Source organism: Coturnix japonica, chromosome 9 (genome assembly GCF_001577835.2).
Source record: "Coturnix japonica isolate 7356 chromosome 9, Coturnix japonica 2.1, whole genome shotgun sequence".
Classification (NCBI taxonomy): Eukaryota; Metazoa; Chordata; class Aves; order Galliformes; family Phasianidae; genus Coturnix; species Coturnix japonica.
The window spans coordinates 7,050,053-7,075,965 of record NC_029524.1 but is presented as its reverse complement, the minus strand read 5'-3'; the positions used below and the strand labels follow the sequence as shown (position 1 = coordinate 7,075,965).

The 25,913-nt window shown below is 41.0% G+C and overlaps 2 protein-coding genes across 18 annotated transcripts in view; both read left to right on the top strand.

Moving 5' to 3' along the window:
* Window positions 1-24,044, top strand: part of DOCK10 (dedicator of cytokinesis 10) — a 131,571-nt gene extending 107,527 nt beyond the window's left edge. For 9 of the 17 annotated variants that reach the window (XM_032446714.1, XM_032446713.1, XM_015871409.2 and 6 more), the window contains exons 40-58: window positions 1,122-1,246; window positions 2,844-2,956; window positions 3,640-3,777; window positions 5,357-5,539; window positions 6,393-6,503; window positions 7,010-7,225; window positions 7,983-8,040; window positions 8,368-8,466; window positions 9,571-9,677; window positions 10,124-10,246; window positions 11,220-11,333; window positions 12,008-12,013; window positions 16,626-16,772; window positions 17,231-17,441; window positions 19,146-19,336; window positions 19,894-19,994; window positions 20,312-20,450; window positions 22,247-22,322; window positions 23,349-24,044. In XM_032446714.1, coding sequence (XP_032302605.1) covers window positions 1,122-1,246; window positions 2,844-2,956; window positions 3,640-3,777; window positions 5,357-5,539; window positions 6,393-6,503; window positions 7,010-7,225; window positions 7,983-8,040; window positions 8,368-8,466; window positions 9,571-9,677; window positions 10,124-10,246; window positions 11,220-11,333; window positions 12,008-12,013; window positions 16,626-16,772; window positions 17,231-17,441; window positions 19,146-19,336; window positions 19,894-19,994; window positions 20,312-20,450; window positions 22,247-22,322; window positions 23,349-23,416 — 2,326 coding nt within the window. In that variant the 3' untranslated portion in view covers window positions 23,417-24,044. Of the gene's footprint in view, window positions 1-1,121; window positions 1,247-2,843; window positions 2,957-3,639; window positions 3,778-5,356; window positions 5,540-6,392; window positions 6,504-7,009; window positions 7,226-7,982; window positions 8,041-8,367; window positions 8,467-9,570; window positions 9,678-10,123; window positions 10,247-11,219; window positions 11,334-12,007; window positions 12,014-12,971; window positions 13,067-16,625; window positions 16,773-17,230; window positions 17,442-19,145; window positions 19,337-19,893; window positions 19,995-20,311; window positions 20,451-22,246; window positions 22,323-23,348 lie in introns of those variants that run through there. The other 8 variants (XM_015871423.2, XM_015871416.2, XM_015871424.2 and 5 more) reach the window with 6 other exon arrangements.
* A 91-nt stretch (window positions 24,045-24,135) lies between these two features.
* Window positions 24,136-25,913, top strand: part of LOC116653865 (putative coiled-coil domain-containing protein 195) — a 13,518-nt gene continuing 11,740 nt past the window's right edge. The window contains exon 1 of the mRNA XM_032446717.1: window positions 24,136-24,816. The gene's annotated coding sequence lies outside the window, so the exon portion shown is untranslated. The remainder of the gene's footprint in view (window positions 24,817-25,913) is intronic.

Below are 25,913 nucleotides of genomic sequence, written 5' to 3'. Positions count from 1 at the left end.
CACATGTGGCTGTATCTAAGAGCTGCTGAGAAAGTCTCCCTCCCTTGTATGTTTGGGTCGTTGGCTTTTCTCATTTACGTGTAGCTAGAATTTGCACGCTACTATAAGCATGTACTTTGGAGTGGAAAAATTAGCATGCAGGAGAGAAGATGCCTTCCCTCCTGTGCTTCTTTCTTTGTTCCCATATTGTGCAGTTTTCAAGGAATAGCACTGATTTCATTATCCCACCTGGACCTGGCAAGCAGCCTTTAGAAAACTGTTGTTCTGGTTCGCATTCACTGATGATCAAACGTGGTGGCAATCCAGAATGTAGTCATGTTTCTGCTGATTCTGGGGCCTTCACACATTACCCCCTTGCAGATTTGTTGTCCAAAAGGCTGTTGGTTTGGCCTGTTGTAATGCTGAGCGTTCTTTGACGATAAGCTCAAAGATGAAGTATTGCTGGTGATCAGCTCTAACTTGCATTGACTTCTGTGTATTTCAATGAGCTAAATGTCACCATGCTCATAGCATCACCTTCCTACCAAAGGAAAAAAAGAAACCAAACAACTCAAGATCAAAATATCCCAAATTTCCAATGCACCTGTTTGCTCGGATGGGCCACCCAAATCCTTCCACTGTGACCTGTCACAGGAGACTTCATTGCATTGGTTGGCAAATGTCTGGCCATTAGTTTCATCCCTGAGTTGGAAACTTTCTTTTTAAATGTTTTTGTGGGTTTTTTGATATGTATATATACAAACAACTAATAAGAGGATTTAGCCAGGTGCAAGAAGCAATTCTGTCCAAGAGCATCTTTAAATTATGCAATTTTTGATAATAATTGATAATGAAATACTATATACTGTTTGACAGCATGAAAAGACAGAAAGAATGGGCATACAAGCATACATCTATTTTCATTGTCACTGTCATTCTCATTCTTTTTCCCCCTTGTAGAATCTGCTTAGCTGTATTTGTTCTTTCATGACTGTGGTCAGTTTCTAAGATGTTCTTTTTATGATGGGTTTCATATTAGCATTTGAGAAGTACCTCAGAAAATTCTGATGTGGAAAAAATCTGTATAAGCATGATAAATTTATTTCATACTTCTGAGTTTTAATGGTACCTTTGGTTTTCAGGATGCATTCTAATTCTAGTCATGACGGCCACAAACATCACAGATCTCAGACGTTACCAATAATCCGTGGCAAAAATGCACTTTCTAACCCCAAACTCTTGCAGATGATAGACAGCAGCACTGCATGTAAGTACCAAAAATGTGTGTTTACTTCTCTCTAGATTTCTATGGGATTTGGATCAAGCTCTAGACAATTACGTCTGTTTTCATGCTCATCTGTGAGAGACAGCCTGAAGGGAATCAGAGCTACTGAGTTTACGTTTTTATTTCAAGACACTGAGAAATCTAACCTTAAAAAGTTGGTTTAGAAGTTCATTTAAAAAAAAAAAAAAAAAGATAAAATTAACGTGATATATTATAATAGCCTTACTGATAAGTGATACACCCCACCCCAGCATTTCTTCTGTCTGTGGTTATGTATTTGCTGTGCAATCAGACACGTGCTGGCTGAAAAATTACCTTTATTAAACTAAGCAGTAAGAATGACCTTTTCAGGACAGAAGGTTCTTTTCCCTTTGGGTTGTTTCAGAATTTGGTAGTTTTTAGTCACCTTTAATAATTACAGCATATATTATGAGATAAGGGGGTAGATCATGCAGCTGAAAGCTAGTGTCTTTTTAGAGTATTGTAAGAAGGTAAAGTCCAGCAATTTATGTGGTTCATAGTCAGTGTGTGTTGCAACTTAAATTACACCCATCATCCTTGTGAAGCAATTTGATTGAACCATCACAAATTCAATTTAGTTTGTAGCAAAAATGAATGTACTGGAAATCTGTGGCATCAAAGTTTGCAGGCAAGGTCTTTCATGATGCTTCTTTCTACAGTTCTTGTTTTATTCTTGTTGTTAGATTATGGTACTTGTAACACTGCTACCTTTATACCTTATACCTTATATGTAGAAATCTATACTGCTTAAAAGGCAGTTTTCCACTGTATCTGAAAATGAAAGACTGTTGGGGGGCGTTAGTAGTCAAGAAAGCTAAGCCTGTAAACTGATGATATCCTTCATTAGATCATCTTGGCTGCTCATAAGGAATGGAAAAGCTTTCAGGCACCTCATTGCTTCCAGCAGCATTATTGTTAATGAGTTCAGAATCTTCAGTTAAAAGAGAGAAAGAGATCCCAAGTTACCTTTGCAAAGTTGATAAGCTGAAAGTTGATAATAGAGAAAGAATGTGAAATTCTCCTGAGCTTTTCCAAAAATAAACTATACACCTTTGTTTTCCCTACTGAGGAATGATTATACTCATAAACTACTATTATGAGATTACCATCTGTAAACAACCCAATTCACCGGGCAGTCTGACCTTGGCCAGTTCTGGAAGATGCAATGTACTTTAACAGGTGTAATCCTAAATAAGACATGCAAGCTCTGTGTTCTGGCTGACGGAATGTGATCTGTCTATATTTGTGGAACCTGGAAGTGTTTTCAGTAGAGGCTGAAATGATGAGTCCAAAGTCATCTATCCCACTTTTCCACTAATTCCTTTCATCCCTTGAGGCCAAGCAGAAACAGTGAAAGAGCATATGCACATCACTGATGCAACTGAAAGAAGTCGAATCAAATACACAGCCCCTTCCATGTCCCAGGAGCATTTCTCTTTAAAACACAGTTAAACTTAAGCATACAGTTAGTTAGTACACCATCTCTACTGCACAGAGATGCAAAATTACATTATCTTTAAGGATGCTCAGAAGGTTGTTATTGCTTCATATGTTCTAGGCAGCTCAAATGAAACAGACATTATACAATACGTGGACACAGAGGCAAACATTGCTACAGAAGTCTCCCTCACAATTCTTGACCTGCTGTGTCTTTACACTCTGAACCACCAGGTATGTTTTGCTGTTTTGTTTTCTGCTTGAAGTGGTGCCACAAGAGTTATGCAGTGGGGGAAAGACCTTAAGGGTCAGGCACACAGAGAAGACTCAAAATGCCTGAGACAGCAATATCAGGAAATAAGATAACAGTCCTCAGCGAGGGTATTTCATGAACAATTTGACTCATGGTATGCAAATTGAATAGAAAGAGAGGAAGCAGAGCATCCTGCATATCCAAGGCTATATACAGCTCTGCTCTGCACAAAAGGGTTGCTCATCTACTATTATGTCACCTCATCTTACTCATGTTCATCTGTATCTTCTCAAGTTGGCAGGCGAATCCTCTGCACTTTAAAAATCATTCTATTAATGTCAGCCCGGATGACTTCTTGAAGGTCTCACAGCTATAAAAGAGCAAGCAGCTCCTTTCAGATTTAGTGTCTCACTTCAGAACCCTTACATCTTAAATCTGGTGTGTGCCAGCCAAAAGTAGGAGTATAAGGCAAGTGTTGCCTTTACAAAACTGCAAGTAAAACGTGTCTGCAGCAAACTGGGACTGCCTCATCCCTGAGATTTTAGGGCAGACACTGAAGAAAAACACCACACTAGGAGCACTCTTAATGCAAAGTCCAGCAGGTCATCATCTGTTCGTTCTCTTAAATAACCAGCATGTTCTGTCTTCTGTGTGTGCTTTTCAGAGGCAGCTCCAGCAATCTGATTGCCAGAATGCATTGATGAAGAAGGTCTTTGACACACACATGCTCTTTCTGCAAATCAACCAGTCAGCAGCAGCTCTCAAGCATGTCTTTGCTGCCCTCCGGCTGTTTGTAGGCAAGGTAACTATGGTTTTCTTCTATTAATCTGACCTATTAATGTTCTAGTGAGTGCAACTTGAGGGTAGTAGAGTACTTTGACAGAATTTTCACCCTTGCTGTAGTGATGCTCATTCCTGAAGATCTTCTGATTTATTGGTTAGAAGCAGGAAGTTCACAACTTCTGAAAAGCTACATCTGTTGGAAAATGAAAATATTGAAATTCTCTATGAAAGCAAAGCTTGTAAAACATATAATTAAAATCCATCCATCTGGTGTCTGTCTGTGTCACAGCCCTCTCGGCTTTTCATGTTTTTACTGCCTGTGGAAGAAAGCTTAAAATCCTAGAGGTCTGCAGTCCTCATGGCAGATACCCGAGTTGCAGAATCCAGCAGTGGATGGATATGGCTGTCCCCAGAGGAGCTAGCAGGAGATTATTTCATAGGCTTTCCCAGCAGGTCACCTGAAGTATTAAATTTGTACAAATATGTCATTTTCAACATAGAAGAGATTTTGGACAGAAACGTGCTCATCAAACTCTATTTGCATGCATCGCGTATGTATTAGTAATTGTGAGCAATTTGACACTTTGTACCAACTGCAAAGGCTGTCCTATTTCCAAGTCATAGGCTTAAATGAGATCCTCTTAAAAATAACTGAAACGTAGCACACAGATAAAAGAATTGGTACGGGGAAGTGAGAATAAGCAATGCTAGCCTGGTCTCCCAGGTGCTTCTGTGAAGCACAACAGTGTAGATAGTTCAGACTGTGGCCTCCTTCTCAGATGGTTGTTGTCTCAGGGGAAGGAAACCATTCTCCCAGTAACATGCCTGCAGGATGGGCAAAATATGACGTAGATCAGCCACAGACAGCTTTCAATTACATACCAGACAGTCAGGAACGGAGGAAGTACATGCGGTGGGGAGGACGAATACATATCCAGGACTGGCCTTTTCATTCATCCTGTAGCCCTCAGGATTAATTTCTCCCTTTGTAGTTCAGTGGGAGCGGGGATCAGTTTTGGTTCCTGCAGTAGGATGTTCTAAGCAGAACTTGAGATCCGTGCTCAGAATGAACTTCTTCCACCTTTCATTGCTCTGTCTTCTGTTGTATTCACCCTGTTTATAAATAGTATGTATTGCCTACAGAGCAGTTCTTCACCCTGTTGTTCCAGCTTTTGACTGCTGGAAGTTCAGTAACTGCAGCTCAGAGCATTTTCTTTCTCCTGAGCAGCCTTTATAGTGGAGCAGACCACCACCCCCCTCTTTTCCTGTTTAGCTGTTCTGCATTCTTTGCAGATAGGCTGCTCTGCTTTTATGCTTGCTGTGTACCAGCTGCTGTCTGGACTTCTCGGAGGTCAGTCTGATTGATGCGTTGCATATGGTGTTTGCATGAAAACCTGTGTGCAGTTTTTACTTGAACTTGATTTGCACATGGGATTATGTTTTGCCGGTGGCTAATTTCTTCACTAAACCCTCGTGTCAGTGAGTATGTGAAAGACGGTTGTTTTTACTGGAAGCATGACAGACAAACACTGTTGTCTCAGAATAATTATAACAAGGCCTGAGAGCTTATATCCACACCTCTTTTTTCCTCCCAATAGTTCCCATCAGCATTCTTCCAAGGACAAGCAGATCTCTGTGGCTCACTTTGCTATGAAATCCTGAAATGCTGTAACCACAGGTCACGTTCAACCCAGACGGAGGCATCTGCTCTTCTTTATTTTTTCATGAGGAAGAACTTTGAATTTAATAAGCAGAAATCAATAGTCAGATCCCATCTTCAGGTGAGTCAAGTGTAAGATCATCAGTATTTACCTGATGTGCATTGTTCTGTCGTTACTGCTATTATTATTATGCATTACAGCGCAGCAGTTCATTTGAATTCCCCAGCCAGTTCTCTGTGGCAGTTTGATTTTTCTGCCAAGTTTGAAGACATTGGGCTGAATTCTCTGTTCTTGGCCTATTCGGCTCCATTCCAAGGAGAGACAGCAGCTGCAAACCCAGCCACATGGCCAACTAAATCAGATACATGGCTATTCTTGAATCGTGTGCATTGCTTACAGCACTGAGAATATAGCTGATGAAGTATTTAAACAGAATCAAATAATATATTAACATAAATATATTGCCCAGTATCAATGCACTTATATTGCAAAATGGAAAGCTCAGTTACGATCCCTGCGTTCAGAGAATGTAGTGATAGGACAAGGAAATGTGACTTCAAATTAAGAGGATGAATTTCCATCAGATAATAGAAATTCTTTGCTCTGAAGGTGGCGAGGCACTGGAAAGGTTACACACAGAAGTTGTAGATGTGCCATCCCTGAGTGTGTTCCAGGGCAAGGGTGACTGGGGCCTGGGGCAGCCTGATTCAGTGGAAGGTGTCCCAGCCCACAGCTGGGGGTTAGAACTAGATGATCTTCTGGGTCACCTTCAACCCAAACAGTTCTATGATCTTCTTAAAATAGATCTATAAGTGTACTTCTGCTAGACTGGTACATCAAGTTACATTAAAACAGGCATTAAAAACTGTTTAGAAACTTTGTCTTTGCTAATTGCACCCTGTTCTTTTTTTTTTCTTTTTTTTTTTTTTTTTTCCCATTTATTGGGCTTTGTTGCTACTCTCTTCTTGTACAGCTCATCAAAGCAGTGAGCCAGCTGATAGCAGATGCAGGGATTGGTGGATCCCGGTTTCAGCATTCACTTGCAATTATAAACAATTTTGCTAATGGAGACAAGCAGATGAAAGTAAGAAACTTTTTCTTTTATCAATCACTACCTCTTTCAAAACAGCAGCAACTTCAGAGGAGCAAGTGTCTCTGTGAATAATATGGCTGACTTGGGTTATATGCTGACTTGTGCATACATGGTGTGCTTTCTTGAGGAAACCAGGCATCAGTGAATTCATGAATCACAAAATTAATAATTAAGATTGACAGATTTCAGATAGAAATGTATTTATTTCTTACTTGCTGCTTAATTTGTTCTCAGGAAGACATTTCAGCTGCCTGATATCAGAGGAGATGCTGTGTGTTGTGACTGTTGAAATGCTGCTGCAAACTGTCCGTAATCCATTCAGTAGATGTGCACCACAAACATGCATAATGTTGTAAAATGTGTGCATGTTGTTGAAGTGTAAATCTGTTTCCAACCAAACGAGCTATGGGCACGGGGAAATGTTCCACAAGCAGAATGGGGTGCTGCATGTGATTCTTTGGATTGTTTCAGTGATATATTGCTTATCTTTCCCAAAGAACGTTAATTTCCCAGCAGAGGTGAAGGATCTGACCAAACGCATCAGAACAGTTTTGATGGCCACAGCTCAGATGAAGGAACATGAGAAAGACCCTGAAATGCTTGTGGACCTGCAGTACAGCCTAGCAAATTCCTATGCCAGCACACCTGAATTACGCAGGACCTGGCTTGAAAGCATGGCCAAGATTCATGCAAGAAATGGAGATTTATCAGAGGTAATTTATAAACAAACGAGTAGAAAATGCAATTGTCATTAGGCTGAGATGTTCAGATGAAAAGGGCCATGAAAACAGATAACAGCAGAGACTTAAGAGCTGTATGCAATCTGTCATACACTGGAAGACAAGTTTAAGCAATGCCTAGAGATGCGATGTGTTTATTACCTCAGTTTGCTTAAGTGTGACAGTGCCTGACATATGCTTGAGTAAGACTTAAAAGCTTCTGAAGGGAATGCTGTGTCCAGCATCACATTAGCATCTCACCTGCTTCACTCTTAACAGGCATATTAGTGTAAGTGAGGTTATAAAAAGTGCTTAATTTACATACAGGTTTTTATGTTGTTCTTCTCTCTTATACTGTTTAAGGTGAAAAGTTGCATATTTATAACATGACCTTTTCATCAAAAGCTGAATGAGTGATGTGAAGCTCTAGTCCCTAGCCCTACAATATTGTGTTTACTATGTGATCATATGTGGCTCTATTGAGCAAATTTCCTGGTGTCCTCATTTATTTCTTAGTCTGTGCTTTTATCTGATGCGTTTTGTGAAATTAATACTAGAGAGAGGCTTCATCATTTAATCCTTCAGGTTTTACTGTTTAGTCCTTTATTTTCTCAAGATGTTACATTAATTTCGTTTTCCCTCTTCTGCAATGTGAGTTGTCAGTAATGAAAGAGGGGTACCTGTTCCTTTTCACACATATGCTAAGTCAGTGTGCTTCCACATACGCATGAATCTTGGTCTCTCGTTGCAGGCTGCTATGTGCTACATTCACATCGCTGCTCTTATTGCGGAGTACCTAAAAAGAAAGGGTAAGATCAACATACTCAAAATTAACCCAATATATTTATAAATCATATTGTTGAAAATAATTTGAGATCGTTCTCCTTTCCTTACTTTTAAATAAAGTATTCTTAAAGCTGCTCAAATTCTACCCAAACACTTTATTTTCAGTACATTGTAAGTACTAGTCTTGGCACTAGGACAGTGATGGTGTGTGTTTTGCGTGGAGGATTAATTATATGTTAGTAGAGTAGTGCTAAAAGAGAATGCTTCACTTGTTAATGTGCTGTTATTAAATATGCATGTATTAACACATACCAGTAGCAGTGTACTAATACCATCTTACGCTATCATAGGTTACTGGAAAATGGAAAAGATTTGTCCCTCACGTATGCTCCTGGAGGATGGTCAAGTCTCTGATAGTAATGTGTTACTAACAACTCACACTGGAGGAAGTGAGTGCTCTAACCGTGCCTGTTTATGGGTCAGATAACATGGCTTGGGAATCAAATTAATGTTCTTCAACTGATCTGGAAAAATATCTACCAAACTGAAAATATATATAGTGCATGTTGATGGCTGTAACAGCAAGCAAGTGATGTCAGAAGCATTGCGTTACTTTCCTGATGCTCTTTGGCTGGTTTGGTGAACTGCACAGAACAACCCTGGCTAAGGGTTCTTCTGGGGACAGAGCAGTCTGCTCTTCATTGGCAATCCTCTTAGGTCAATTGGTGTTTAGCACACAAATCCATATTCAGTTTCCTTGACTATCCAAAGCTAGGGGATATCAGGTTATCTGTATGTAACTTTGTATAGATAAAGATTATTTTAATCTGCAGTGCTAATTAGAGAAATAAAGTGCAGGCTTATGTTTTTGAAATGCTTCCATGCATTGTCGTTTGGTTCATGAAATGTGTATTTCAAAGATATTTTCAGCTTGAGATATTTCAGTAGTATTCATAAAGAGCAGTTTCCAGGGACAAAAGCAAATATAGCTGGGAAGAGAAAACTTAGTTTTGGAAAGACCATGGTTCTTTGATATCTTGCATATGTCTATAGGTGTGATTAAAGGAACTTTTGTACACAGCAGTATTTCAGGGATGACTCACTTTTATACCTTGTATAAATAACAGATCATAGTAAAAAGAGTGAAGAACTTACGTGTGATTTTAATCCTACCCATCAGTAAAAAGATGAGTTGCTTAAAAGTCTTTCAAAACTTGAGAGGGGGTTGTCACCCCTCCACCTGCAATTGGAATTCCTGTGTAGAGGAGTTTTGCGTGCATCACGCTGCACTGCGGAAGAACTGAAATGCCAAAGGGAAATAAGATTGTATCAGAAAAATATTGCTGTTACCCTTTGCCTGTGCAAACTGATTTACTTCATAGAGAAAATGTGTGATAGTCTCATAAACTCGGTTCCATTTGTGCTTCTCATCACTTGAGCTGAGTAACAAACCTCATCAATGAAATCAGCTTTGTTTTAATAGCATCCACTAACTTTTTTAAGTGTGTGGTGATTCAGTCGTTAATTGATGTTGTTTTGACTTGCACTTCAAGGCTTATTTTCTATGGGATGGCCTGCTTTTCTTAGCATTACCCCCAACATAAAAGAAGAAGGTGCTATGAAAGAGGACTCTGGGATGCAAGATACTCCCTATAATGAGGTCAGTGGCATTAACTTTATAGGCTTGTTTTATACTTACAGTCAGCAGTATTTCTAATGGGTGCCTATGCAACAAACGATAGTGAGAGTGCACTTCACCCAGCATTAAAAGGCACTCTGCTTTTAAGTGAAGTGTCATAGCTGTTCTGTTAAATAGCTGGGATAAGTGTTTAGCAGAGCAGAATGTGAAGTACCAGAGTTGGAGCCCACAGTACCATCCTGTCCTTCTGAATGAGTTGTCAAGTATTACCATGTTACTCTGATCTCAGTTTGTTGTCTAAAGAAGTGCTGGGTCACCAGTACCCAACTTAACATTGTGTGATTGGACTAAACTTTAGTACAGGAGATGCAGAATAAAAATGAAACAGTGGGTAGGTACTTTTCCTGTGCACTTATTAATGAAGAGCTGTCAGCTATTGACTGATGTGGTTATTTGTGGAATTGCAGAACATCCTGGTGGAGCAGCTGGAGTTGTGTGTTGAATATTTATGGAAGTCTGAGAGATACGAGCTTATTGCTGAGGTTAACAAGCCCATCATTGCTGTTTTTGAGAAGCAGAGGGACTTTAAAGTAAGTTCTTTTTTATTATGGAAATAAGTCTGAGCCAACAGTCAAGATCAATATTTTTAAACTAATGTACCTTCTTTACAAGGGATATTTTGTTCTTCCTGACTGTAATTTCTCCTTTTAGTGCTTTATGCTATGAGTAAATAAAAATCTTTGATTTCTTTTCAGCATCAGTGCAACCATAGATGAATAAAAGTTTTTCAAACAAATCAACTTGTAAAGGTCATAAAAACTAGAGCAACGACCTGCTAGCTGTATTTCATTGAGAGTCTTTCTGTTATGTCCCTCGTTACATGTCCCCATGGAGAGATCTATCTCAGTTAACCAATGAACGTGAATGTTTTATGTATGTTTTTAAACCAAGATCACATTTTCATTGTATCTGAGTTTAGAAACAGCTGACAAAGTGTGTGATGTCTCCGTGACTCCAGGGTTTCTTCATTTCTTGTTTACTTGCCAAATTCAGATCATAACAGATAATCTGATGAAGATGTCATATACCAATTTTCTGGTTTAAAATTTGTATAAAGGAAAAGGAGGAGGTATAAGCTGTATGCTGAAAAAGCAAGTCCTCAGATTTAAACTTACTTGAACTCTTGGCTCTCTACACAAGACGGCAGTTTGTGGTGGGACCTGTGGGCAATATATCTGTGTGTGGGAGCTGACTGGGGTTGTTGGCACCATGCCCTTCCCTGCACTCAGGACACTCGCTTCCTCTGACCTCTTAGAAGGTTCCTATCACTGCTTGTTCATGAGATGCAGTGTGACCTTGCACACAAACTCTCTGCTATAAAACTGCATGCTCAGAAGATGTCAAAAGCCTTAAAATAATTCTTTACTGTCAAGTCTTAACTATTCCCTTGATGTATCTTTGCAAAGGTTTGGGTCTCTAGTTAAGGCGAGCCATGCTTGTGCAGAGCCTCAGTGTCATTTCCCAAAGTTTTTGCTCCTCCTCACCTTCCTTCTCTTCATACAGAGGCTGTCTGATCTGTACTATGACATCCACCGCTCATACCTGAAGGTTGCAGAGGTGGTGAACTCTGAGAAGCGTCTGTTTGGCCGATACTACCGCGTTGCATTTTATGGGCAGGTAAGCTGACACATGTTCTTTTGTCTTGATAGATTCTTGGATTTCAGCCAGTACCTTCTAATCATGCTGTATTGCAGGGAGGCTAAAACAGGGAAACAGTCAACAGGGAATCATGGAGTAAAAAGTGCATCATGGGTCAAACTCTGAGGAGGTTTTTACTCAGAGGAGAGAGCACCCAGTTTCATCTGTGCAAACTGCAACATTGGATGTAGTGTGCAATGGAGAACAGACATTTTCATCAGATTTAGTTCTTGACTTCGACAAGAAAATCTGAGGCAGATTTTTCAGAATAAAACTGAAATGAAACTGAGTAAAACATCTTTTTATGTGGCCTTCTCTTCTCATAGAGCTTAAAGCAGAGCAGTATGCAGTAGGTGTTATGTTCTGTTTCTCCCTGGCTGTCTTCTGCTTTCAGGCCAACTGATTCTGTGCAATTTACTATAGAGTAGTTTTATTCCCTTTGTTGTGCTTCAGCATCCTCGAAGCATTATTTTGTGCTTTCTTTCACTGCAAGCCAGTGTAGAAATCCAGCATGCTCACTTAAGACCTATTTTTGACAAGCGCATAAGCAATACTTTAAGGTGTGTAGACAACAGACTGATGTGAATCATTCTGTTTGCTAATTAGATTTTAATACAGAAATTTGCTCTTTTCTCCTTTTGATCTTATTCAAGGCTGTGGTAAGTCTAGTTCTTTTGCATGTTTTGTTTAATTCTCCTCACACATCTTCCATCCTTCCCAGTACTTAACATTAACTTTCCCATGCTCTCAATTTCTTTGGTTTGTGGCAGAAAAAAATAACATCGTTCCATTTGTTGTTGCATCCTGCAAACTAATTTTTGTTTGTTCAGTTACCCAAACTACAAAGCTGTATCTGTCACCGTGTTGTGTGTGCACCATGGGGCTCAATGCTGTCACCTTATCTCAGTGACAGTTTCCCTCTCTGCTTCACTGGGTGCAGGATTGGACCCCTTATTTCTGTGCTGAAAAACTCAGTGTCACACTAACGCTGTTTGAATGCAAGGCTGCCTTCCTGGCCTGTGCAGCAGCTCCAGAGCGGAAGGCTGTTGTCCATCTGTGTTTGGTGGCAGGAGTAATTGATCATCTTGGGTGGAGGGGCAGCCACAAACCCCATGATCTCTTGATCTCTTCTTAAGACTGTGCAAATTTGGGATTCAGAGGGCAGCAGTGAGTCCTGGCTCTCCCTACAGATCAGCAAAGCTGAACTTGCCAAATGCAAGAAAGCAAGCTGCTGTACCTGAGGAAGAGCAGAGTTTTCACTCATGCCCTTCCTCAAAATGGGGGCAATGGAGGTGAAAATAAGACTCTCTTCTTTGCAGCTTCTTGCTGGGGCTGCCCCCTTGCTGTCCTCCCACCAAGTAGCCAAGCTCATGGAGCAAAACTGTGTTTAAGTGGGTAATTTAGCTGCAGCAGTTCTGCTCAACTGGGTTAAAATCTCTGTTACAGTGCAATGGCTTTTGGCTGCTGGTACCACGAGGGCAACTTCATTTAAACAGCTTTAGTGCTTGAAAGCATATGACTTTTTGATAGCTGTGTGTTGCTCAGTTTATTCCCTGGTGCACATGGATACTGAGCTCTAAATGCAAACAAGCACAGCTTCTTTATTTCCTTTTGCAGATGAGATTTTATGTGGCAGAAATTGGGACTGCTCTGTACTGCTCCTTGCAGAGACATAGTGACTAAAGCGTATGGCACAGTGCAAATAATCGAAGGTAGATTATTCCCATCAACATTACTGGTGCCTCATTTACCAAGGATAATAGCACTCAGTGTTGCAAAACTGATTGAGGAAGGTATACCAAGGCACAAAGCACCACATGAGATGTAGGAATTACAGATAAGGGATTGACTGCATAGAGAATAGGGAGAGAATCGTGCTCTCCTACATGCTGCACATTTTTTCCCTGCAGAAGGTTTCCTTTCTGTGTTTGTCAGCCCCTTTGTCCCTTGTGCCATTTGCTTCCATGCTGGCTGTACAGGTGGAAAGGTGTGGAGCCTTTTGTTTCTTCTATTGCCAGAAATGCTTGCAGGTCTCTGTGCCTGTTGTATCTTCACCAGAGAGTTTTATTCACCAGCTCAGAGTGCCATATCTCAGGACAGCTGCTGTTTTAGGCTGCAAGTTCTGTTAAGGGCTTTGGTGACAGCATCTCATTGCACCACCAAGTGGCCACACTAGCTATGAGCCAGGGCTTATGGTTTTATTCACAGAGGAATGTTTTGAGAGGTAAAGATTTTTTTCGAATTTATTGATATATGTGTGTGTGTGTATATATATATGTATATACATGGGAGCTGCTAATTATGTTGAATAGCTGAAAACTTGTGTTGTGCTTATAAGCAAAAACCATTCAAGACATGATTCAGTGAGCTAAGAGTAAAGCTGAGGTTTTTGTTCTCCCAAATGATCTGGTACTTAGTTGGAGGGCAGACTTTTGTAGCAGTAAGATATCTGCAGGTTTATATGTGAAGATCAAAGGATGTTTTTTTCCAAATTTGCTAATAAAACAGCTGTAACAGCTTCTTACTGAGCTGTGCACAAGCCCACTTAGCACAGGAGGTGATGCTGGCACTGCACACTTGATACAGGTAGGGAATGGTCCTCTAAATATCAAATCTCAGCCTTTGTTGGCTATGGAAGTGCAGTTCCGTGTAAGAACATCTGAATGAGTGCTAGGTTGTCTCTGGTGCTAAGAAAATGAGTTGTTGAGGTGCTTCCCTCTCTCTTTGTAGTGGGGATGTGCTTGCTATAGTAAGTGGTTGAAGCACTGGCCCACTTTAGCCCACATAAACAGCAATCTCATTTCCCACCAGCATGCACTTGGCCTGTGCAAAGATCATCTTAAAGCAGAAGGTCTCATCTCATTGTGCCTGCTGTGGGAGCAGGCCTGCTTTTCCACCTAAGAGCAGGGAGGAAATGTACTGTGAGCTTTAAGGGCCGCACCTGCAGGTATACAAGGAGTAAAAAGGGCCCTTCCAGCACTCTCATACCAACATCTGCAGTCACAGCCCCACTCACAGCATGGCGGAGTGCAGAGGAAATCTGTCACCATGAGGCTGTTCTCCCTTCACTTACATTCAGCTGCTCTACGTTAGTAATTTTCACATGTAAAGCTGCAGTGTTCTTGAAGGGCAAAAACAGTCAGCATGCAAATAGTCTGGGGATAAGCTTTGATAGTGTGACCCTGGCTGCTTAACATTTTAAAATCCTTAAATTGGAGGATATTTTGGTCCTAAAAAGTATTTAATCTTGCTTTCTATAGTCTTAAGCAGACATACAGCATGTGGCAGATGTGATTATTTATAGCTCGCAATTAACTTCTGTCCACTGAAATACTGCAGGCAATTTGTACTCTCAGTGCTATCCCCTGTGTTAGAAATGAGACAGAATTTGTTAGCGGTTTCTTTTATTTTGCGGAAGTTTATGTTGCTTATTATTCCTGATCTCATTGGTTTTTTTTCCTGAGCAGAACCATTAGCAGAGATGGCATCCTAGTGTGCCGTGCAGCATCAGCACAGAGATTTGGTTCTTGTATATAAATGCTGTCCTGAAGCATGCAAATATATCCAGAACCAGCATCTAAGATAGGAGGATAAGCAATGTTCTAGCTTGTTATGTGATGAATTTGGAAAAGGGGCTTTTTTTTTGTTTTAGGTTTGGTGCTTGCTTTGTTGTTGTTTGTTAAAAGCATTGAACGGTAACAGAAAGTGGATGTTTTCTGACAGAAACAATCCTAGCAGTGTGATTGAGTGTGGTTGTGTGAAAGTAATGAGGCTTTCAGCTGTTTCCCCATAAAGTGGTGTTTTTTCAGTGGAAATGGGATCAGAAACCAGGCTGTGATCCTGCACGTCCTTTCTCATCAGCATCAATAGAAAGTGACAGCTCGGTAAATGTTGATAGGGTTTCAGCTTTTGGAGCTCTAGATTTGGTCTCTAATTACCTATGTAGCTCTTCCCAGCGCCTGCAGTGATTAATTGATTAATATTGTTAAAAATGGCACAGTGTTAGAAGGTCATGGTGAGACTAATTAAGATACTATCAGATAAGCTGCTGGTGCTGCTATTAGTCATTTGTTTCAGTAATGCCCACAGACCTCTTGGCACTTGTCAGATGAGAACAGGTGGTTTCTTGTCCCTTGTCCTGACTGGAGGCGAAGCCACAGATATTTGTTAATCCCTGCTAAAACAAAGCTGAGAATTCACAGCTGATTTATCACAAGCCTGTATATTTTTGTAAAAATGGTCTGTTATTCTAGTGACCAAAGTTTGGAATATGCTTAGCATGGAAAGGCTGGGTTGTTTGGTTTTTGTTGTTGTTTCTTAACATCAGTGCCTGCCACAGAGATTTTGGAGATTTCTCCTGACTTCATTCAGTTGTGCTCCCCTGTTTTTTAACAGATTGCAGTTTGCCAGGGCATGTTGTAGAATTACCTGCCCAAGCTACATCATGTTAAGTTTAAAGGGCCTTGGGTCTGGCATTGTTAATGCTGTCTTTCTTTTCTCCCTTATCCCTGCAGCTTCAGGTATTTTCCACTGGGTCACTTTGCCTTTATGGTGAAAAGGGTACAGCTGCAGCATTTAACACTGCCAAATTTCATCAGCAGCATGTGAAATGTTAGAGGGAGGGCTGGTGCTGCTCAGGGTGCTGGGATGAATCCAGTCCTTGTTGAAGGGTCAGCTGCTGCTTTCTGCTCAGCTGGGATTGCTGCTCCCCAGTGTTTGATATACGTGCTCATGGTGTAGCAGCTGTGTCTCACCTGTATGTGATGCAATGCCACATTAATCTTCTGAGGCCAGTTCTTCTTCTGAAGTTCTTGTTCCATCCTTCAGTAGAGCCTTCCATTAAAACTCTGCCAAGTACAGTGGTGCAGTAGGTAAATGGTCCTTACAAGATCGAGCTTTTTTTTTTTTTTTTTTTTTTGTAAAGGAGCACAGTCTGTGTAAATTCTTATTATTTTTCTTTTATTTCTTTAGACTTTTTTTTTATGTACACAAATCAGAATTCTAGAGAAAGTGCCATCACTGTTGAAACAACCAGATCTCTAATGGGAAAGCGTGTGTATGAGTTATTTACTGGTTAACTTAGGAGATCTTAAGCCAGTACAAATGCAGACATGAGGCAGTGTCTGTGAGGATGAAGGAAGTCGATCCTTAAACTTAGGTGCTGGAAGCTCTGGTGGGTATACAGACACATGCTGGGTGCCTGGTGCAAGCACCTCTGTTAGGTTTTGCCTTGCCTGGTGTGTTCACTGTATCCTGTTTCTTTTCAAACAGGGTTTTTTTGAAGAAGAGGAAGGAAAAGAATATATCTATAAGGAGCCCAAATTAACTGGCTTGTCTGAGATCTCTCAGAGGCTGCTGAAACTGTATGCAGACAAGTTTGGAATAGATAACGTGAAGATCATCCAGGATTCCAACAAGGTATGAAAGACTTGATTCCTGTACAAGGGAGAAAAGCGAGTTCGTGTTTTGTGAGCAGTGTTTTGAACAAATGTGAACCGAGTGTGACCCAGTTTTGTAACAGAGAAGCTCCTAACTTCGTAGTATGGTGGATGTAGTATGGAAATGCCAGTGCTAGAGCAGTACCTCACTGCCAGTGGGAAGAGAGCATATGCCAGCATGTGCATGCAGAGAGCATGCAGATGTTTGTTGTAAAGGAGAAGCAGTTCTCATTCTCTTCTGGATTATCTTTGATCAAAAATCCCACTGTTTTTATGGGTGTTTAGTTAAAAATGTTTGTATTACTTTGTGGTCTGAATACAAGGCTTGGAAGTCTTGTGTTTTATTGATATTAAAAGGTAAATTAAAGAAATATAACGGATGCCTTGATGGTTTGTCACACTTAACAAAATTTTGTTGTGTTTGCCACTGTTACACAGGTCAACCCCAAAGACCTGGATCCAAAGTATGCCTATATTCAGGTCACATATGTCACACCTTTCTTTGAAGAGAAGGAGGCAGAAGATCGAAAGACTGACTTTGAAATGCATCACAACGTCAACCGGTTTGTGTTTGAAACACCTTTCACGCTCTCAGGAAAGAAGCACGGCGGTGTGGAAGAGCAGTGCAAGAGACGCACCGTCCTGACCAGTACGTCTGCTGCTGCTTGCCCCCCTCCAGCCTGCCTTTGGCAGCTGAGGCTCACAGTGCTTTGTGTGCCAGCCTTTCTGCAGACAGCGGGCACAGCACGTTATGCTGAGTGATAAATTATCTCTTCCATGTTCCCATTTGCAAAGTATGTTTGTTCTTAGAATCCTGCTGACCCTTGTAGGTGAAGATATTTTCATTTGTGGAGCTGTCAGCTGTTTTATTTTCCTCTATCAGCATCTTATAATGATGGGGTTTGGGAGGGGTTGTGCTGAAGGCAGCTTAGCACTCAGAAGTGTTCTTTCAATAATAAACAGAAGAAATTAAAAGCAAGATAGGGTGCTTGCTCCGCTGTGAAGAGTAAGTCTTGGATAAGAACTTTTGTCCATGTGGAAGAAAGACACATTGCATAGTGTTTTTAAAGTGAGAGGTGAGCTTTCAGGTTGGTGGTTGCAATCACTGTTTTAAGGCAGGAATGTAGGGAGGACTGCATGTCTGTTCTTACTGAGTCATGTTAAACAGAAGACATTCAGTTCCTTATCATGACTAAAATCTCTGTGAAACTACTACTGAAACCTGACCTGTCTGAGTTTTGTCTGGGAGCGTGAGGAACTGCCTGAGATAGAAGCATTGCTCTCCTGAGCAGCAGTGGGCAGGGAGGCTGATGTTCACAGCAAAGGCTCCTGAGTGACAAAGTCCTGTTCCCCACCAACTTCGGTGCATGTGCTTCCCCAAAGGGCAAAGTGAAGAAAGGTGCTTTCAGTATAGGCATAGTCACCTAAATGTTTTGTTCTGGCAAGTCAGAAGAGAGTTGCCCATGTCTGGGGGCATCTTGTTATGTGACGCAGCTTTGTTTATGAGAAGAAGAAAGGAAGAATTGCTTGTGTGTGGTTTTTTGAAGTGTCTCAGCAGCTCTGGGTGTTTGGAGATCTATACTGAAGCAGGCAGTTTCTGCTGTCCAAGGAGCAACAGCCACCCTCTTATATGGAGCTCTTTTAGCTCTGAGCTGCCTGGCACCATATGCTCATTGGAGGAGGGCCTATTTGGAGTCTGGGAGGTCTTCCAAAGTGTGTAGGATAATTAGGAGAAGGTTAAACAGCTCAGATCAGACAGTACCCCATACTGCATCACTGCCAGGTTTCTTGAGATCCATGAAAACAGCTGTACTGGAAATAAGAGGCTTTACCAATGAATGATTCCCCTACCAGCTCCCATAGTAATTATTAGGTTGAATACTAAGACTGATTCCTCCTTTTTTAGGGATGGCACTTCAATAACAATTCTCTTGGCATGCAATAGCCAGTTCAGTTAAGCTATAAGATCCTGCCTGTGGAGTGAAACTTGTTCAATGGGATATTTGAGGTGTTTGGAGTTCATTACAGGTTTGTCATTCAGTGCTTTAATTCAGAAGAAGGGATTAATACATTTTGAAATCTGAACGGTGAGAGATTTCTGCCATGTGCCTCTGACAGCTCAGTAGCAAACAGTGGTGAATTCAAAAGGAGAATTGTTTTTCCAGCACCAGGTCTGTCAAAAATTCAGTTTAGAACTGCTGGATTCTATTACTTACTCAGTGATTAAGACTCCATTTGTGTAGACAGTGTCAAAGTTAATGCAGTCTAAACCTTTGACTGACTTGTTTTGCTTTCTTAAATACTTTCTTGTTGCTAGCTGAGCCTCTCTAATGCATTTCTTGCTTTTGAGTAGCCAGCCACTTGTTTCCCTATGTGAAGAAGCGTATTCAAGTCATAAGCCAAACCAGCACAGAGCTGAACCCCATTGAAGTAGCAATTGATGAGATGTCCAAAAAGGTCTCAGAGCTCAATCAGCTCTGCACAATGGAAGAAGTGGACATGATCCGACTGCAGCTCAAACTCCAAGGAAGCGTCAGTGTCAAGGTAGTGAAAATTAGACACACAGTTTTTGCTTTTTCCTGGGTGTTTGTTTGTTTTCCCCAGTTCACCTGAATTTTTATTCAGGTTTTCATCCTTTCAGATATGTTTTGTCTGTTTTGTACTTCTGGTGGCATCTTGTTTTCCAGTGCAGTTGGAGCCTGCTCAAAAACAGTAGAAAGCTTTCCATTGATGTTGATGAGTGTTGGATTTATGTGCAAACGTAACTAATTCTGTCAAATCTTCTCTAAATAAATGTTAAGACCTTTCTAACAAGACCGTCGTGTATCCCTTGAGAATAAAACTTGTCACAGCCAAGTATGCAAATGCTTTAAAAAGATAGATTCTCAGGATTAGTTTTGTCATTTTATTAGAAATATTGGTGATACGTGCACATATTTCTGGTGCCCTAGCTGAAGTTTTCTTCAGATGCACAGTGTTCATGATGGTTAACAAGCTGAGTGCCTCCAAAGGCCAGCAGAGATCTGCAGTTTGTGCGGGACTGACTTAACTCCTTTTTTCTCTCTTGCTTTATGCACCTAAGCTGTATGTTTCTCCCCCAGGTAAATGCTGGACCAATGGCCTATGCTCGGGCTTTTCTGGAAGAAACAAATGCAAAGAGATATCCTGATAATCAAGTTAAGCTCCTGAAGGAAATCTTCAGGTAAGCATTAAGTTTAGGTTTGCCATCTTCTTTGTAATATGAGGAGAGACATGACATGAAGTTATTCTGAATTGAAGCATGCTGGCTTACATCTGTGTTTACCATATCCTACAAGTCATTCTCAGGAAAGCATTTACTGAAGCTTCAACCTGTGCCAATAGCCAGTGTTCCTCTTGATCTGAGGATGATTTCTGAAATTAATTTCTAGCAAGATATAATGTGCAAGGAGAGGAAGAGGTATAGTAGTGATATATATATATATTTGATTTTCATTGCTACAGTATTTGTATGGTTGTTCTGTGTGCTTTTGTTTGTAGGCAATTTGCAGAAGCTTGTGGGCATGCTCTTGATGTCAACGAACGCCTTATTAAGGAGGACCAATTTGAATATCAGGGAGAAATGAAGTCTCACTATCGGGATATGCTCAGCGAGCTCTCTGCAGTGATGAATGAACAGGTTGGTTTGTCTGTTTCGATGATGAGGCCAAATGAAAGCAGTTGATTGTTTCTTCTCTTGACAAATGAAGGTGTAAAGCAGAATGATAGAAGTAAGATCGGGTAATTGAACACTCACTGAGAAAGCAGAGTTCTACTCTTTTTTGTTCACTTCAGCTGTATTACACACAGTGAATTTGTTTGTCTGACAGAGATCTGTCTTCTGCCCATCATGTTGGATATTGAAAACTTGAATGTTAATGGGATTGCAGACTGAGGTTTGAAGGCATGGAAAGAATATCAGTTGAACTGCTGTTCTATGCCAGCCAGCTTTGTCCTACAGCTGTGACATATTTAATTAAAACAGTAAATTGCATTTAAGACCTAACTTATAACTGGTGAAAATATCTTTAGTAGTTTGTATTCAGCTTGCAGACTGAGTGATAGTATACTGTCAAAATCCATATAGTTTTAAAACTCTACAACTTTAGAAGGATTAGCTTGCATGGTTGCATCATATGCAGTGCATTCCAAAATACTGAGCTGAGATTCATGCTGTGCTGTATCCATGCATACATATTGCTTTCTGTTTTAACGTAAAAAATAATTGAACTATTCTGTGCAGTGCGTGCAAATTAAAGCATGCTTAATTGTACCTCTGTGTGGTTGTGGGTAGGTCACCTTAGGCTGTGCCTGAGAAGCACTTATTCCTTCCCAGCTGCTCTGTATGTCTCATTGCTCATAGCACAGATAGTTGCTACTTGTGTGCAGTTACTTTATTTAACCATTGGTGTCAATGGTGACATCTCACCAAGTGCCTGATTCCACCCCACTAGGCCGTGCCATGTTCTTCATCTTCACATGTGAGGAGAATAATGGTTTACAAGGTGTTTTTTTGCCTGTTGCTGTTTTTACTGAGAAATGAAGCTGCCTTTCTCAGGGTATAAACCTGTATAATTGCTTTGAGGTCTTGGTGCATGCCGGGGCTCAGGCTCAGTGGTTGCTGTTGTGTGAATTGTGTTCTCTTCCTGATTGGATGCATAAGGATTTGTGAACCTCATGCATTTCAGTAACTTTATCATAAATAGTATTTATCACTGTTCTACCAAGGGTGTCTTTGGTTGCTCAGTGCTCATGGCTCTCTGGTGGAAGTTACTTTGGCTGCTTTAACATGCAGGGGTGGTACCACATGCCTCATGTTCCCCACAAAAATGGAAGATGGATGAATGGTCAACTTAAATTAGTCATGAGCATCCCATGAGTTTCAGCGTGCATAAAATATTCAGTGAACTCGATTAAATATTCACAGCTGTATTTATTATCTGTATCAATGTGCTTGGAGTTTTCCTCATGCAAGTGACCTGTACATAACCGTGCTATGTGCAGCACTGAGTTGATCCAGCAGAAGACAGAATTGACTTTTGCTTAACCAAAAGCTTTAACCAAAATCAGCAGACTTTGAATGCCCATACAGAAAGGTAGTCTCTCAATTAATAAGTGTGAGCTCTTAGAAGTTTTCTGTGCAGTGTGGCTTTTTGGAAACACTCCATTCCTTTTGTGAGGAGTGCACAAACCCCTGTTCCTGAGCAGAGCATTGCCTCCAGCAAATAACCTACTGTAAAAGGTAGCCAAATTAGTTATTTTGCAGTTGGATTGCTTGAGTCTCTATTGTAACTGTGCTCTTTGCAAAGACAGTAAGCATTGCCATCTTTCCCACTGTCATGATCAAGAGAGTTTTGCTTGCTCACCCACTGATAGTGACTCTTTCATCACCATATGTTTTTCTCTTTTCTGTTTTGTTTTGTTCTTTTCTGACAGCTCTGTCATGGTCCTTGCTTATACAGCTTCTCTTCTTCCCTGTCTAACATTTCCCTCAATACTATAGCCAAAAGTGGTATGTTCATTTTTCTTACATCTTTTTTCTTTGAATGTCGCGTACTTTCTCACTTGCTGATTTCTGTGTGTGCTGTGTTCATTTAGTTTCATGTCTAATGATTCCCTTAAGCTCAGGGAGGTGTTTCTTTTTTGTATTGGTATATTATTCCTGAAGTGTGTTGAGAGGTGTGTTGTTAGGATCCTAGCCATAAACTTGGGTTGGTCAGTGAAGCAGCTCAGTGGGATCCTCCTGATGCCAAGAAATGTGCTTGTCTGCATAATATATGTGGCATGGCTAAGCAGTGCTGCGACTGGCTACCCAGGGTGGCTGAGGGTTGATGGCACCAAGGGAGGTTTCTTTGCCACCGCTGGTGGCTTCCTAGCCAAGGAAATGTGTATATTAAAGCAGGGAAAATAGCTATGGCTAGATAGAACATTTTTAGGGAGGAAAAAAAAAGTCTTCCTTGCTAAAGACTGCAGCTAGGACAAGGTGGAGCAAGATTTGGCCACTGTTCTTCCCTGGGCATGCGGCTCAGCCCACAGCCTCAGCCTTTTCTCACCCCAGGAGATTGGCTGCAGGGCTGCTGTTGGTCTTAGTTTTGCTGATGTGTGTGAGAAAGTCTGGGAGGATCCTGCATGCCCTTGAGTGACTGAGTGGGCTGAGGTGGGAGCAGCCTGTACCACACTGAGGAGATGCTAGTGAAGGTGTTTGCTGGTTCTATAAGGTGTAATGACTTCTCAGATGGGATTGCATGAGTTACTATAGAGAAACATTGCCCAGGGAGCCCCATGAAGCACTACTGGGAGAAGCCTGTGACTGCACCCCAGGCCCCAAGTATCCCCCAGCTCAGGGGACTCGCTTCTTCTTGCTGCAGCCTCTGGTCACTTCTGGCTCCTCAGCAGTGATCCTTCCCCTCCAGCAGGTTGCTGCATAATGACCTAAAACCAGGAAATGACTGCTTAGATAATAAGCACTACAAAAACCAAGATATCCAGATCTCTCTCACTGTTGCATATTTCTTCTTCTTTTCTCTTTAACGACAAGATTGCATACAAGGAGGATTCAACAAAACAGCAAGGAATGGAGCGCACGTATTCACGAATCATCAATAGAGGCAGCTCGTCCGCGCCTGCAGCAGCCACCCCATCCAACCCTGATGTGTGACGGAGGCCTGGGTGGGGAGCATGCAGCCATGGAAGGACCTGGGATGATGTTTTGTTTTTATTTCCTATTAGATTAATAGTACTGAAAAATAATCTGATCACGGACAATGCCAGGGGAAAAAAAAAAAAAAAAGACGACATGTTATGATTTTAATTTATTGGAAATCCTCACAGTGATGTTTTTTTAAACTGCAAGCTTGGTTTTATTTCATTTCTTTTCTTTTTTCTCCTTTTTGCACATTCCCTGTCTTTTTTTGTTGTTGTTGCTGTCGGTTTTTGTTTCGAGCAGTCTTTGTTAAGGCTGATGACACAGTTTCCATTGAACAGGTAGCTGCACAGCAAACCCTAAGTTTGCTATAAATTATAATATATCTAATACTAAGTCCTAGTCTGCATATATTTTAAAGGTCGGAGTGGATGTTTTATAACATTTAAGTATATTGCAATTGTAAATAGAAGATGTGTAAAATATGTCATTTTTACAAGATTTAAAAAATATCTTTTTAGTTAATTATGGCCGTACTAAGAACATGGATAACATTTCAGTTACCAGTACATTAAAATATTTGTGTCTGTGTATAAAAGCGTCCGTAACATTTCCTCTTCGAGGACCTGCAGTTTGGTTCATCCCCATATCGTTATGCTGCAGAGCAGTGGAGATCAGGATGCCTCTTGCTTTTCATCTGCGCGTTGTGTTATGGTCTCTGATGAGGGGTGTTTATGACCATCTGCAGAATGTGGCTTCAGGCTGTAGGCATAGTTTTAAACTGAGGTCACCTTGAGAAATAAGGGCCATGTAGTCCTCCTGCTTGAGGCCAAGGAAACTCTGCTCTTCTTGAAATCTGCATTCCCAAGTTTTGCCCACAGCCTGTTGTGAAACTACGTGCTTCTAGCAAGATGGTTCTGCATCATGCTGGGATGAAGTGGAGCTGGTTTGTCAGCTCTTCTGAGTTCCTTTTAACCTCAAGCTCCCCCTCAGTCCTTGTTTATTCCTCTGCCAGGGTCCTGCACTATCTGTGGTATGTAAAGAAGGAAATCCAGCCCACTGTGACTGATGTGTCACCATCTCTGCGTTCCTACGAACAATCCCGGGTGACAGGACGATACCTGTGGTGCTTGTGATTGCTCAGCCTCTCATGCCATGCAGCATGTTCATAGGGACAGCACTGTGCAACCACGCAACAGGATGGGGAGCCTGGTGTGCTCCTCATCCTGTCCTCAGAAGGTCCAGCTCTGCTCTTTAGACACTGTGCTGTTTGAAATCAATGATCTATGCTAAGGAGTGATCCGAGCCCAGGTTTTAACCTGCTTTTTTACTGTAATTACCTGCTGCTTTATGTGGATGGGAGGTGTCACGGTTTAAACTAAAAATCCACCTGCTTCCGTGACAGGGGCCCTAGGTCGAAAGGAAAGAAAGTTAATTAGGAAAAGAAAACAGCATCAACGATCTAAGGAGGCACACTTATTTACTAAATACTATATCGAAATACAGATAACACAATATAATACAATATAATTGAAATTGAGCTAACGAATCAAGCAAAATAGGAGAGAGAATGAGTCCCGTCACGAGAGCCTACTGTGAATCTAGGCGAACGGCTGAAGGCTCCCACACACTCCCTGAACGCCCAGAACTCGAAAGACGTCAGTCTGTTCTGCGACAGAGTTAATATAGATCCAGGTCCCGTGACCTATGTGTTGTTCCCTGGGAAGATGTAGTCTTCTTCTGTAAGTTGCAGATTCAGTAAAATTATTTCATGCTTAATATGATGTTATGATGTGGAAGACCTGATAGCAAAAATTACAAAATTATTAAACACTGACATTCCACCCTTATCTACATCATTACATTATGTTTATACATACATACCACACTCATATGTTAATTGTGATAATCAGCAACACTTATTTTTCTCAACAATTTATATTATTCATACAAATCCCTAAGTGAGAACAAAACTCTAGATAACCTAACCTATGATTATTAATTCTGAGCGAAAATGGCAAGAGACCTGCCAGAAAAAAGAAAAACATCTCACGGTAGAGGCGGAAAGGCGCAGTGCTAGTAGGCGTCCCCCACATTCACATGCACTCATCACTTTCCCAGCCACCACAGCAGATTTCCTTTGCTTGACTTATTATACTTCTTCTCCATCGTGGCTTACACATTGATGCCATGTGCCAGTCATTAGAGTCCAGATGGAAAACTTGCTTACAAGAATGCCTAATTAAGTAAATTATTAGCAGAAAAAGTGTTTCACTTAACTTACATTCCACTCTTTATCTTTAGGCTCCTATACTAATTGAACCTATTCATGTACCTAACTTGAAATATTTCTCTGAGACTCTACCATATATGATCTACAGAAAATCATGGCCTGCACTCCCCCAAACATCAAATCCAGCTGTGGTACACATTGAACATTCCCATTATTGGTCCATCACC